Here is a 14,741-nt window from a genome sequence, read left to right on the forward strand (position 1 = left end):
GGGACTGGGTGATGGACACTGGGGAGGGTATGTGCTCTGGTGAGCACTGTGAATTGTGCAAGACTGTTGAATCTCAGATCTGCACCTCTGAAACAAATAATGCAATATATGTTAAGGAAAAAAAAAAAAAGGAGGGGAAGAATGAAGGGGGTAAATCGGAGGGAGAGACGAACCATGAGAGACAATGGACTCTGAAAAACAAACTGAGAGTTCTAGAGGGGAGGGGGGTGGGAGGATGGGTTAGCCTGGTGATGGGTATTAAAGAGGGCATGTACTGCATGGAGCCCTGGGTGTTATGCACAAACAATGAATGATTGAACAGTACATCTAAAACTAATGATGTAATGTATGGTGATTAACATAACAATAAAAATTTAAAAAACAAAAAAAGATGCTCAACATCACTCATCATCAGGGAAATGCACATCAAAACTACAAGGAGATACTACCTCGCACCTGTCAGAGTGACTAAAATCAAAAACACAAGAAACAACAGTATTGGTGAGTTTGTGGAGAAAAAGGAACCCTCGTGCACTGTTGCTGGTAATGTAAACTGGTGCAATCACTATGGAAATCAGTAAGGAGGTTCCTCAAAAAAATTAAAAAAGGACTACCCTATGATCCAGTAATCCTGTACTGGGTATTTACCCAAAGAATACGGAACACTAATTTGAAAAGCTACATGCACTCCTATAGTTTATAGCAGCATTATTTACAATAGCCAAATTATGGAAGCAGCCCAAGTGTCCATTGCTAGATGGATGGCTAAAGAGCTGTGCACACACACACACACAGACGCACACAATGGAATATTATTCAGCCATAAAAAAATCTTGCCATTTGCAGCAACATGGATGAAGCTAGAGAGTTATAATACTAAGCAAAATGAGTCAGAGAAAGACAAATACCATACCATATGATTTCAGTCATGTGGAATTTAAGAAACAAAACACATGAACAAAGGGGGAAAAAAATAAACCAAGAAACTCTTAAATATAGAGAACAAACAGAGGGTCATCAGAGGGGAGGTTATGGGGGGGATAGGAAAAGTAGGTGATGGGGATTACGAGTACACTTATGATGAGTACTGTATAGAATTGTTGAATCACTATATTGTACACCTGAAACTAATATAACTGTAAGTTTATATTGGAATTAAAATTAAAATACTTAAAAAAGAAATCTCTAGTTAAAGGGTAAAATCCCTATGGTAATAGTATGAGGATTTAAGTAGATTTTTTAACTTTTCTGTATTCACAAAATTAAAATCAAGGATAAAAGAATATGAAGTTATTAGAAAGGTAGAAAAGTTGATTTAAAAAAATTCTTACTTAGATTAAGTGATTATTCCATATCCGTACTTCCCATATGCTAGGTAAAGTAGCCACTTAATGATTTCTTCATAGATGTTACCAGTCTTCTCCCAAAATCAGAATAAATTTGGAATATACATATCAGACCGTTGCCTAAAAATAATTTAATTGATGTGTGTGCACGCATGTGTCTGTATGGACTTTAGAGGAAGAGAGAAACATGTTTTGGTCAATTAGCATAGTATTAAACAACTACATTTATAGGACATAGCTTTCTTAGAAAGTGTATAGAATATTTCTCATTAATTATAAGCAATTCTAAAGTTTTAGAAGTAATAAAACTCTTGGGTACATGTGAGTATGTGTATCTTTAGTTTTTCTTAAATTATTGTGGCCTTATCTGATCCCACAGTATTTCTTCTACTTGCATTTATTGTTTCTTTCCCCTTTAGAATTTCTTATTACTAAGTTCTCCCACTTAAATGTAAGCATTCTCTGCATCAAAGGACCATATTTTTTTTTATCTCTGTCCATAAGTAGAACTTATTTTACTGATAAAGTTCATACCTTAGTTTGGCTAATTAAAAATAGAACTTTATGCCATTTTATTGTTAGGTCTTTATTTATAATAAAAAATAGAATTATGAAAAAGCCTTTTGAGGAGATTTTCTAGATTAATATCTAGCACTTGAACTTTTGCTGTGGACCAGTTACTATTCTAATCACTTTACTTGTGTTATCTGACCAAACCAGACAGGCACCCCTTTACTTGTGTTATCTCATTTAATCTTCACAACAGCCTTATGGAGTAAGTACTATTATTAGTCTTATTTCACAGATGAGAAAACAGACAAAAGCAAGGGTCACACATTTTTTTTATTTAAATTCAACATATAGTAGTACATCATTAGTTTTTGATGTAGTATTCAGTGATTCATTAGTTGCAGATAACACCCAGTGCTCATCACATCACAAAGGGTCACACATTTAATAAAATAGTAGGAGCAGGAATCTACTCTAGGTAGTCTCACTTCTGACTTTATACTGGTAACTGTTGCTATAATGTTTCAAAACAAGACAAAACAGTGTGTTATGGGGCACCTGGGTGGGTGGCTCAGTCAGTTAAGCAACTGCCTTCAGCTCAGGTCATGATCTCAGGTTCTGGGATCGAGCCCCACCTTGGGCTCCCTGCTCAGTGGGGAGCCTGCTTCTCCCTCTCCCTCTGCCCCTCCTGCTGCTTGTACTTTCTCTCAAATGAATAAATAAAATCTTTAAAAAAAACAACAATGTATTGTTAATTGGCTCTTTATAAATATGTCCACCAAATATAGATATAATTTCACATACAATATCCAGTAAATTGAAAGGAATTTATCATAAATATTTGTCATCACTCTCTAGAGCAACTTTTTATTCTTTCCTTATTATGAATGTTAACTGTTATCTCTTGTGAAGTAGTTATTCTCAACTTCAAATACTTTCTGCTTACATATCCTTCATTTTACTTACATACTTAATGGGTTCTTCTGAATAAAACTACACCATATGTAAAAGTAAATATAATTATAATAATAGGAAATCTCACTCTTCTTGTTTAATTTCCTTCTTTCCTGTGCCTTTTCTATAAGCTAGTTTGTTTTTAATTATTTTTTTTACTGAAGTATAGCACAAATGCATTAAAACTATATAAATCGTAAGACTGTTGAATTACAGACCTGTACCTCTGAAACAAATAATACGTTATATGTTAAAAAAAAAAAAAAAAAAGAAGAAGAAGAAGAAGATAGCAGGAAAGGAAGAATGAAGGGGGGGAATCGGAGGGGAGACGAACCATGAGACACTATGGACTCTGAGAAACAAACTGAGGGTTCTAGAGGGGAGGGGGATAGGGGGATGGGTTAGCCTGGTGATGGGTATTAAAGAGGGCACGTACTGCATGGAGCCCTGGGTGTTACACGCAAACAATGAATCATGGAACACTACATCAAAAACTAATGATGTGATGTATGGTGATTAACATAACATAATAATAAAAAAATTATATAAGCTGTAATCATAAAGTTCAGTGAATTACCACAAAGTTAATACCTATATAACCACTATGCTGGTTACGAAATAGAACATTTACCAGAAATACGACATTGCCACTTCCCATTAACCTTCTCACCTCCCCAAAGGCAGCAACTGTCCTGACATCTAATATTATTTTTCAGTTTGAACTGTTCTTGAATTTTATATAAATGTACTCAAGGAATAGATACTCTTTTATGTCTAGTTTCTTTCACTCATGTTTGTAAGATTTCATCCATATTGTAAGTAACATGTTTATTTCCATTACTGTATAGTATTCCATTATACAAATATACTGTAATATATTCTACTTTTGGACATTTGGTTTGTTAACACTTGGGGGATATTTGCAAATACTAATCACTAGCAATGTGTGAGATTTCCTGTTACTACAGCTCCTTACCCTCCCTTGGTATCATCATTGGTATCATCAGCCTCTATAGTTTTAGCCAATCTCTTGAATAGTCATATTTCCATGAGATTTTATTTTGCATTTTCTGGATGACAAATAATAATGACTACATTTTTATGTTTATTGGCCATTTGGATATGATCTTGTGAAGTATGTTTATTCCAGTTGATCTCTGGCCTGTTTTTGATTTTTTGTTTTCTTGATGATTTGTAGGAGTTGTTTATATACTCTGGATAAAGCCTTTTTTTGGTAAATTCTCTTTTTCTTTAAAATCTTACATAGGTGGAATGAATGGCTAAATTATGATATATACATTCCTGATCTTCCTCGTGCTGCTCGACTTTGCCTTTCCATTTGTTCTGTTAAAGGCCGAAAGGGTGCTAAAGAGGTAAAGTATTTCAGAAGGAATAATTATATTTACTTCTAAAAAACTCCTAATTATACTGCTGATTTGAATTTTTATCAAGAAATGGATTTTTTCTTTATCTAAAAAAATTGGTCAAATATTTTTAAATTTTTAATAAATAAATGTGTCATAGAAGAATACCTCAGGAGAGCTTCCTGAGTTTATTTACAATGAGTATCTCCTGAGTTTGCATTGACACAATTTTTTTTTTTTTTTTTTTTAAAGATTTTATTTATTTATTTGAGACAGAGAGAATGAGATACAGAGAGCATGAGAGGGAGGAGGGTTAGAGGGAGAAGCAGACTCCCTGCCAAGCAGGGAGCCCGATGCGGGACTCGATCCCGGGACTCCAGGATCATGACCTGAGCCGAAGGCAGTCGCTTAACCAACTGAGCCACCCAGGCGCCCCACATTGACACAATTTTTTAAACATGCAGAGTGACTACCCACAAATATCTGTTAGGTGACTACATGCCAATATCTGCCTGGCTTGCTTTGGTTCATATTTCCTATTTATAATTAAAGACAAATTCATGTAATTTCAAATAGGAAAACAGAAAGTGCTTGTATCTTAAAAAAAAAAAAAAATTGATGTGGCTTATTATAGATAATCATTGTAGCGACAGTTATTGAATTCTTTCTGGGGAAGAAAAGTGTTTTGAAATGCATTTTGTAATTTAATCCACAGAGTAGTGAATATTTTTCTGTTCGTTTTTGAAGGAACACTGTCCATTGGCCTGGGGAAATATAAACTTGTTTGATTACACAGATACTCTAGTATCTGGAAAAATGGCTCTGAATCTTTGGCCAGTACCTCATGGATTAGAAGATTTGCTGAACCCTATTGGTGTTACTGGGTCAAATCCAAATAAAGTAAGCTTTTTATTATCATAAATTAGAATTTTTTCCTTTTTTTATGACAGTTAAACACAATATATATGATAACTTTTATTCCATCTCTTAGGAAACCCCATGCTTAGAGTTGGAGTTTGACTGGTTCAGCAGTGTGGTAAAGTTCCCAGATATGTCAGTGATTGAAGAGCATGCCAACTGGTCGGTGTCTCGGGAAGCAGGATTTAGTTATTCCCATGCAGGACTGGTAAGGCAGATCACTGAGTTTTCTTAAGTATCAGTCATAATCGGTGGATTTGGGTTTATCCTCTTTGTTTGAAGAAGGGTTCATGTGTTTTAGTTACACTGGCATAGCTCCTATGGGCTCTGGACAGAGTTGCGATAGAATCACATTCTCCATATGCTAATATTGTTACTGCAGTTCTGCCTCTTAGTTTATTCAGAGCCCTAGCCTGCCTTCATTTAACAAATGTTTATTGAATGTCAACTATGTTTGTATTTATTGTATGAGAGGTACTGGGTAATAAAGTTGTGACCTAAAGAGACCTCCATTGCGTATACAGTCTAATGTGAAAATAGACATTAAAGTGGTAAAAGAAATGTAAGATTATAAATCACGGTAGGTGCTAGGATGGAAAAACCAGTAGTGTGCCAAGAATGATTACAGAGGGTTGGGGTGAAAAGCTGATATATACTGGGTTCAAGAAAGAACTTTTTAATTCTCTGAGATAGTAACCTTAAAGTTGAAACAAAAGTATGAGTGTGTTGTTAGTTGAGCTTGGAAGTAGAGGAGAGCTTTGTTACCACCACACTCCAAATCCCCTAGAAAAGATTACATATAAAATGGGAGTTTAAATATGGATCAAGTTGTCTGATCTTGGCCATTACTTTGGAACCACAGTATAACTGGGTTCGAGGACAATTAACTCTCTTATTTCTCAAGGGCAATGGCGTCAGTGCTAAGAGAAGAAGGTATTTTTGTTCTTTGTTGTCTCTTTCCCTAGTTTCCAATTTATCACTTTTTCTTTGGCTTGGTGATACATTATAGCTAGACCAACCAATGAGTATGGGGCCAGGAGGTCTGAAATATGCCTCCCTGGGGCAGCTGGAATCCTGCACTGAGGAACTTTATTAGTTTATAGCTGTGTTCTTAATAAGGAGTTTACAAATCAAATCCCTTTTGTAAACTGATTAGTAATAATCATAACCTTGCTGCCAGTATACTTTCAGAGATATGTAGCAGGTATTTGGATAAGTATGAACTAATTTAAAATCATTACTTTAAGACTCATTTATTTCCTGTTTTTATTCATACATTCACTTTACCATCAGAGTCCGTCTCAATTAGCTTTGAGTTTCTTTTTTAAGCAGTTCTAACTCTTTGTAAGGATTGATATTTTATGACTTTTTTTCTTAAAATTTTTTCTTTAAAGAAAAAAAATTATTTATTTTTATAAACTTTTATAAATCTCAGATACAAACAATATAAAAGGTCCTGGGAGGTAGAGGGGACAAAATTACGCCACTTGAGAATCATTACTCCAGACTCTAATGATGATAGTCAAATTGATCATATAGGGAAAACATCAAATAATATCTTAGATGAATTTTCTCAAACTCAAGATATAATGAGTGAACAATGTATTTCCAAGGACAAAAAGGAATATGGTATTCACATTCAGTTAGTCATTCAACAGGAATAACTTCATCACACATTTTTTGATGAGAACTTGGACCACACCTCATCTTTCTTTCCAGTTTTAATGCTGCTCTACACCAAAATTTACTTGATATATTTTTTAAGTGGATAAACATCACAGGCAGGTGTGTATGAAAAGATGAGTGGAAGGAAAAAGGTGATGTAGAAATACAAAATTGCTTGGATTACTATAAAAGTTCTCAAAAGTATTACATTTTGACAGTTCAGGTACAAGAAGAAAAACCAGGAGTAATGATAAGCTAGAACTTATTAGATATGCATTTGAAGTCAGGAATCAGTATCTATAAGATGTGTATGTTCCAGGCTCATGCATGGCAGTTGATGAGCAAGCAGTTAATGGCATTCAAAGGATGTTGCCCATTTTGGATTATGAATTTGGTTCTGCTGTGTTTAAATTCTTTTTTTTTTTTTTAAGATTTTATTTATTTATTTGACAGAGAGAGATAGCGAGAGCAGGGATACAAGCAGGGGGAGTGGGAGAGGGAGAAGCAGGCTTCCTGCCGAGCAGGGAGCCCGATGTGGGACTTGATCCCAGAAACCTGGGATCATGACCTGAGCCGAAGGCAGACGCTTAACGACTGAGCCACCCAGGCGCCCGTGTTTAAATTCTTAATAAGGGGGCGCCTGGATGGCTCAGTTGGTTAAGCGACTGCCTTCGGCTCAGGTCATGATCCTGGAGTCCCTGGATCGAGTCCTGCATTGGGCTCCCTGCTCGGCAGGGAGCCTGCTGTTCCCTCTGACCCTCCCCCCTCTCATGTGCTCTCTGTCTCTCTCTGTCTCAAATAAATAAATAAAATCTTTAAAATAAATAAATAAATAAATAAATTCTTAATAAGATGTCTAATAAAGTTGTTTTTCACAATTGTTTTTCACAAAATTTTTTCACATTTATTTTGTGTTAAAAATGAAAACAACTAAAAATAAGCCAATAATATTAAGAGTCACTTGGACCAAGATGATAAATGATAATGACTGCTTTTCCTGGTGAATCAAGGGTTAAGTATTTGTTATCTCTTACCTGGAGTATTACAATAGCCTCCTAAATGGTCTTCCTCAGTCTACAAAACAGCTAGAATAATCTTTGTAAAACATAAATCAAATCATCCCTTAAATAGCTTTCACTAAAAATAAAATCCAAACCTTTTATCCTGACTTGCAAATTTTACGTGCTCTGACCTCCCATCACTGCTCCCCTCATCCACTGGGCTTCAGGCTCACAGGTCTTCTTCCTGTTCCTCCCTCACTCCAAACTCATTCTCTCCTTGGGTCACTTTCACTGTTTCCTCCATCTGCAGTGGTCTTTTTCCTGATCTTAGTGTGGGTGGTTCTGTCTTGTCATTTGGATCACTGATTAAATATTCCCTTCTCAGAGGCCATTTCCAAACACCCAGTGTAAAGTATAGCCACTCAGTCATTCTCCATTACATCACCCAAAGTATTTGTATCAACTTGCCAATTTTTTTTATTTGTTCATTTAATTTTTCACTATAATGGGGACCCTGTTAGTGCAGGTTCTTTTACTATTTAAGACCCCCAGCAGTAGGAACAAAACAAGGCACACGCTACGTGTTTTAATAAATATTTGTTGATGGACATGTGCCAATAATATTTATTTATATTATTGGATAAATTAATATTTAAATGTTAATAAAATGTTAAAAAATGTTAATAAAAACCAAGTGGCATGGATGCCTGCTTTCATTTTTAGCCATTGGGAATATGTGTAACCCATTCCAAGGGATGTATACTTGTTTTCATAATACATTAATATACATTGATAATTACTCATTATGCAGTTAATATGTCTGTATTTAAAGGGAATAAATATGTTACTTGGAATCTTGGAAGTATACCAAAGGTTATGGTATTTTCATTTTAGTTTCCAAACATTTAATGTCCAGTGTTTTAACGGGGGTATTTCTTTTCCTTTTTTCTCTTACTTTTACTTTTTAAGTTTGAAAGCCTTGCAGTGATTATAAGGATGTATTCGAGCAAAGATTATGAAAGAATTTACATTTTTATTTTATTATTTTACTATTTCATATTATTCCAGAAACATGAGCAGATTAGTTAATAGAATACTAGGAAGGGGCCTCATCAGGAAGAGAAATCAGTTACTCACTTCTACCCCCAAGTATCCCAGTCGGGTCTTATCCCTGACTCACTTTGGTAGTTAGTGTTCTATGGCTGGTGGTAATGTTAACTAAGATACTGGATTTGTTCTGCAAATACTGCCTTAAGTTGATTCTCCCCTATCCCTGAAAATAAAGGCTTATGATGAGAATAAACTGTTTCACAACAGTTAATAAGCAATATAGAGTTGTTGGCCATTGTCTTTTTTTGTAGATCACTCATGAATCCAGGAAAAAATATGGCAAAGGAAATCATATAAGATATTACTTTATTTTGCAGAGTAACAGACTAGCTAGAGACAATGAATTAAGAGAAAATGATAAAGAACAGCTCCGAGCAATTTGTACCCGAGATCCTCTATCTGAAATCACTGAGCAAGAGAAAGATTTTCTGTGGAGCCACAGGTAAATATTAAGATGGAGATTCCCTGTTTCTTCTGTTACAGAAGGAACAACGGATCTTGGCTTATCTTGCAGGTTCTACCATACTATTAAAGTACATAAAGCATAATTTATGTGACTTTTTATTATAAACATTATTCTTTTTTAAACTGTGGATAAAGATCAATATTTCTAGAAAATCATGCTGCATTGGTGCTAACCTTCCACCTTCAAGCCTTGAAGGCTTTTTTAAAATTCTAAATCCCTGATAGGACTTTTTTTAATATTTTATTTTGGGGGCTTTTTAAAATGAAATTCAAGATCTGAAAAAAAAAAGTACCCTACAGCTTTAGATCAATTTAGTTGTGATGTAGTTGGTCTAGATATTTCAATTTTTAGGCGTTCCTTCCATTTTTTTCTTAACTCTTCCTCAAAGTGATAGTGCAGTGCTTTATTTTCACTTACGAAGAAATTACCCCACTACTTGGGAATTATATACTGATTTATTTAAATAAAGCAGTTGCAGTGCATTTCTACAGAAAGTCCATTGAAACATAAATTTTGTCCAGTGACTACAGTAGAAGTGGCGACTCTTCTCATGGTTTCTGTGGGGTAAGTAGGTACATAAAAGGAGCTCTGTAGTGTTATGAAATAAGTTCATAATTTGTTCAAAGTATCTGTCTTCCATTTGGATTTTTCTTTTGTCTTTCTTGACATTATAACTAAGTGTATATGTGCATAAATATGCAACTATAGTGTTAAATGCTGATTTCTTTTGATTTTAAAGAAGGCTAGTAATGGTAAGTTTTGAAAGTGTTTGGAAAGATTACGTAGTTGAAAATTTAGATATCTAGGCCTTTTGAATAACATGCAAAAATGTTTTTTGTTTTGTTTTGTCTTTTCCATACAGACACTATTGTGTAACTATCCCTGAAATTCTACCCAAACTGCTTCTGTCCGTTAAATGGAATTCTAGAGATGAAGTAGCACAGGTAAATGCATGTTTGAGATTACAGAATAACTGTTGTATACAATTGGTGTGTAGCTCAAATTGTTTTCTCTCAGAAAGTCTGCATAAGAGGTGAAAGAGACTATGTTTTATATTAGTAATGATAATATAGTGGAGAAAAATATCATTCACAACACTTCCACTGAAAAATTAATTAGAATTGAACATTTTAAACACCAAATTCATAAGGAGAGCTCTTAACTAATTTTAAAATAATAAATTAAGACAATGTCTTAGAGAATTCACTCACAATTGCCTTTCCTTTTTAAATATGATTTGTCTTTCCCATAACAGATGTACTGCTTAGTAAAAGACTGGCCTCCAATCAAACCTGAACAGGCTATGGAGCTTCTGGACTGTAATTACCCAGATCCTATGGTTCGAGGTTTTGCTGTTCGGTGCTTGGAAAAATACTTAACAGATGACAAGCTTTCTCAGTACCTAATTCAGCTAGTACAGGTAAAATAATGTAAAATAGAAAAATAATGTTCTATTCTAAATCCATGCAACTTTATCCAAACTGTGGATCTTTATCTACACTGGTTTTGTGCCTTTTTTAAAATCAGTTTTATTACCAGTAGTACCTACTTACTTTCTAAAAAATTTTCTTTAAATCCAACCATGCAAAAATTGACCCTGATTGATGCAACGTTGTTTTTATCTTTGTGTTTAATCACATAGGTCCTAAAATATGAACAGTATTTGGATAACCTGCTTGTGAGATTTTTACTGAAGAAAGCGTTGACTAATCAAAGGATTGGGCACTTTTTCTTTTGGCATTTAAAGTAAGTCACATTATTTTCCCAGTAAATTCTTTAGATATATATTACTTGCTTTCTTAACAGATCTATAAATATTATATACTGTTGTTTTTGTCTGAAAGAGTTTGCCATAATGAAAGTATATTGTACCAGTGGTAAGCTTCCCTTCAACTTTTTCTCTTTAATATTAAATAAGCAGTAAAATTCAAAGCTGAATTTTATACAGAAATGAGAGCTGAAATATTTTTAAAGACTTTGATTTTACTTTAAGCAAAGCAAAATATGCTAGATTAATATTGGTTAATATTGCAGTTGGTTTCACTTTTTTGTGGATTAAAATACCCAAAATAAAGGGGAAGAAAAAAATCCTGCCTTGGAATTCAGAACAATAATGACAAAAATCCCAAGTTTCAGAAAACAAGCTAATTAAGAATTAAAAGTATTTGGGCACCTGGGTGGCTCAGTTGGTTAAGCAACTGCCTTCAGCTCAGGTCATGATCCCTGAGTCCCGCATCGGGCTCCCTGCTCAGCGGGGAGTCTGCTTCTCCCTCACCCTCCCCCCTTTCCCCTCTTTTGCTCTCTCTTTCTCTCTCAAATAAATAAATAAAAGAATTAAAAGTATTTTGTAGAATATGATCTATCTAATACTCAAAGTGAGATCATAAGCCATACACTGTTTTCTAAATTTAGAAAGATTTATAATTAATTTGACTTTTTTAATAATTAACTTGATTTTTTAAATGTTAAAATGAATCAAAATGGAATCTCGAAGCTAGGTTTAAAATAACATAAATTCAAAGACAATATAGAAAAGGGACATGTATGCCACAAGAGTCAAATAGTACTCACTCGCTCTTCACTCCCTCCCTATTCATTTTATTACTTTTGTCCTGAATTTACTTGTTTCATGTTTATATATCTTTCCTTTTAAGTTCTTATTTAAATTCCAGTTAGTTAACATGCAGTATAATATTAGTATTACATATTAGTATTACAATATGTACGATACAACGATTAAACACTTCCATACAACACCCAGTGCTCATCATTAAAGCAAGTGCACGCCTTAATCCCCATCACCTATTTCACCCAGCCCCCAACCACCTCCCCTCCAGTAACCATCAGTTTGTTCTCTATAGTTAATATATCTTGTGCTAAGATTAGTAAATGAAATGTAGTTGAAATAGGCCTATAGGCTAGTGTATTAAATTTACACTTCCAGGAACTATCTTAAATTCTTGATTATTTTGCTTCCAAATGATAGATTTTAAATCATTTTATTGTTAGTATGATTATAACATTAGAAAAAAAGACTATATACGTATACTTATTTAAGACCATATATGTAATGCAGTGTGTGCGTGCGTGTGTGTATGTGGGTCTTTTTTTTTTTTTTTTTTAATCTTATGCTGCTCTTTTAGATCTGAGATGCACAATAAAACTGTTAGTCAGAGGTTTGGCCTTCTTTTGGAGTCCTATTGTCGTGCATGTGGGATGTATTTGAAGCACCTAAATAGGCAAGTTGAGGCTATGGAAAAGCTCATTAACTTAACTGACATTCTCAAACAAGAGAAGAAGGATGAAACACAAAAGGTATGTGAATCTTATTTTGTTTTTGAAACTCTTCATTGCGGTGGGGCAGGGTAATTTGAGAGCCCGGTGTAGATGCAGATTGTGGGCATTAGAATCAAGCATATCAGGATTTGGATCCAAGTGCCACCGCCTCTCAACTGTGTAATGTTAGACACATTATTTAGTCTTTGAGATCCATTTTCCTCCTTTATAAATGGCAGTGATACTTTCTACATAGTGTAGTTGTGAGAATTAAATTACATGAGATGCACTGAAGTACATATCACAGTCCCCAGAACGCAGGCGGTGCCCAGTAAATTTTAGTCCTTTCTTCTTTCCCTTCCTTCTCTTTACACAACCCTGACTTTTAAAATTATTTTTCCTTATTTTGTGTCATTATCTTCAGTAATGACCCTGAAAATAAGTGTAAAGAAATTAATTTGTACATTTCTAAGTTTAAAATGGACTCTCAGTCATGCGGTGAACATTATCACACCCTGGTGATCTGTAATCTAGCCTAGTGTAACTGAGGAATATGTTTTCATGACCTCTTCCTCCTCTCTGTCCTTTTTTCAATCTACCACATCCTGTAGTAAAAAGTGAGATCATTCCTCACCTCTAATGAAATGGGAAAAAAAAAATCCCAGTATATTAGTCCCCAAGCACAAAGAATGTAAATTAGCAGTACTGAATGAATTTTTCCAACATCTTCATTGATACTGCATGAAAAAAATTTTAAAGGAAGTTACTGTATTAATCTAAATGTCATAGAGTGAGTAACTGAGTTGATTTTATTGAACTTGGGGAATATAAGTTCAAATAATGATACTAGAAAATAATTGTGGGGGCGCCTGGGTGGCTCAGTTGGTTAAGCATCTAACTCTTGATTTTGGCTCAGGTCATGATCTCAGGGTAATGAGATCAAGCCTGGCACTGGGCTCCGTGCTGGGCGTGGAGCCTGCTTAAGATTCTCTCTTTCCCTCTGCCCCCGCCCCTGCTCACACGTGCTCTGTAAAAAAAAATTTAAAAATAATAATTATTGGGCGCCTGGGTGGCTCAGTCGGTTAAGCGGCTGCCTTCGGCTCAGGTCATGATCCTGGAGTACCGGGATCGAGTCCCGCGTCAGGCTCCCTGCTCAGCAGGGAGTCTGCTTCTCCCTCTGACTCTCCTCCCTCTCATGCTCTCTGTCTCTCATTCTCTCTCTCGCAAATAAATAAAATCCTTAAAAAAAAAATTAAAAAAAAAAAAAAATAAAATAAAAAATAAAAATAATAATTATTATTACACCGTTTCTGATGCTGGAATCATGAGCCAGAGGGGACTAGACTGCTTTGAAAGAATAAAACTTACTATATTTATATTGTAACAGATAAGAAAAAAGAAACTAGATATCAGTTATTTTGCAAATATAGGCATTTCTTTTAGCTGGAATTTTCATATCACAGCTTGGCTCTGATACAGTGGATTAATTGGGAATGTGAAAGTCATTATTCACATTACTATTGGTTTAAATGGGATTGTGATAGGAAACTGAAAATGCCATAGGAACAAGAACAGTTTCTTTGGGTGGTTTCATGCTTTATCATAATAGTGATAAAGCATTGGAAGCAGTGTGCTAACATTAGGGTTGATAGTGATAGAAAAAGAAATGCCTTTACATGAGCAAGAGCTGCTCTAGTCAGTGATAACTAGATTTTCCAGCTACTCACTTAGCCACAGTGAAAAAGGAAAAAAAAAAACTTTATTACTAAAATTACAGCATGAAAATTAATTTATTATGAATTCCTAGCTTCTAACCTCTTTTGTCCCCCACTTTACCTTTTATATCTTAGATAGATGAAGATTTCCTAAAATGAAATGGCAGTTATTGCATGATATAGCTCAGCAGTCTGGGCTCTGGTTTCAGTTGATTAAAGAGATGTTTCTGCATATATACCGGAACCTGAGTATAGTGTGCGACTTGGTGTGACGAATGTTTTTAGAAGTCCTTTTCCAAACAATTGCCTTTAGCCTCGCTAGACCTTTTTTACCCAACAGAGAGGAAATGAAATGGTGTTTTCAAAGCAAAGCTTAGAAGTTACGTTACTAAGCTAACCTGATATCTCCATAGTTT

General features: G+C 34.7%; 1 protein-coding gene across 1 annotated transcript in view; it reads left to right on the plus strand.

The window, feature by feature from the left end:
- Positions 1-14,741, plus strand: part of PIK3CA (phosphatidylinositol-4,5-bisphosphate 3-kinase catalytic subunit alpha) — an 85,268-nt gene that overhangs the window by 56,706 nt on the left and 13,821 nt on the right. Inside the window, exons 7-14 of the mRNA XM_006745917.3 lie at positions 4,078-4,183; positions 4,922-5,074; positions 5,166-5,300; positions 9,186-9,310; positions 10,197-10,278; positions 10,590-10,754; positions 10,977-11,080; positions 12,478-12,649. Coding sequence (XP_006745980.1) covers positions 4,078-4,183; positions 4,922-5,074; positions 5,166-5,300; positions 9,186-9,310; positions 10,197-10,278; positions 10,590-10,754; positions 10,977-11,080; positions 12,478-12,649 — 1,042 coding nt within the window. The remainder of the gene's footprint in view (positions 1-4,077; positions 4,184-4,921; positions 5,075-5,165; positions 5,301-9,185; positions 9,311-10,196; positions 10,279-10,589; positions 10,755-10,976; positions 11,081-12,477; positions 12,650-14,741) is intronic.

This window comes from Leptonychotes weddellii, chromosome 1, assembly GCF_054177405.1.
Source record: "Leptonychotes weddellii isolate Sample4059 chromosome 1, ASM5417740v2, whole genome shotgun sequence".
Taxonomy (NCBI): domain Eukaryota; kingdom Metazoa; phylum Chordata; class Mammalia; order Carnivora; family Phocidae; genus Leptonychotes; species Leptonychotes weddellii.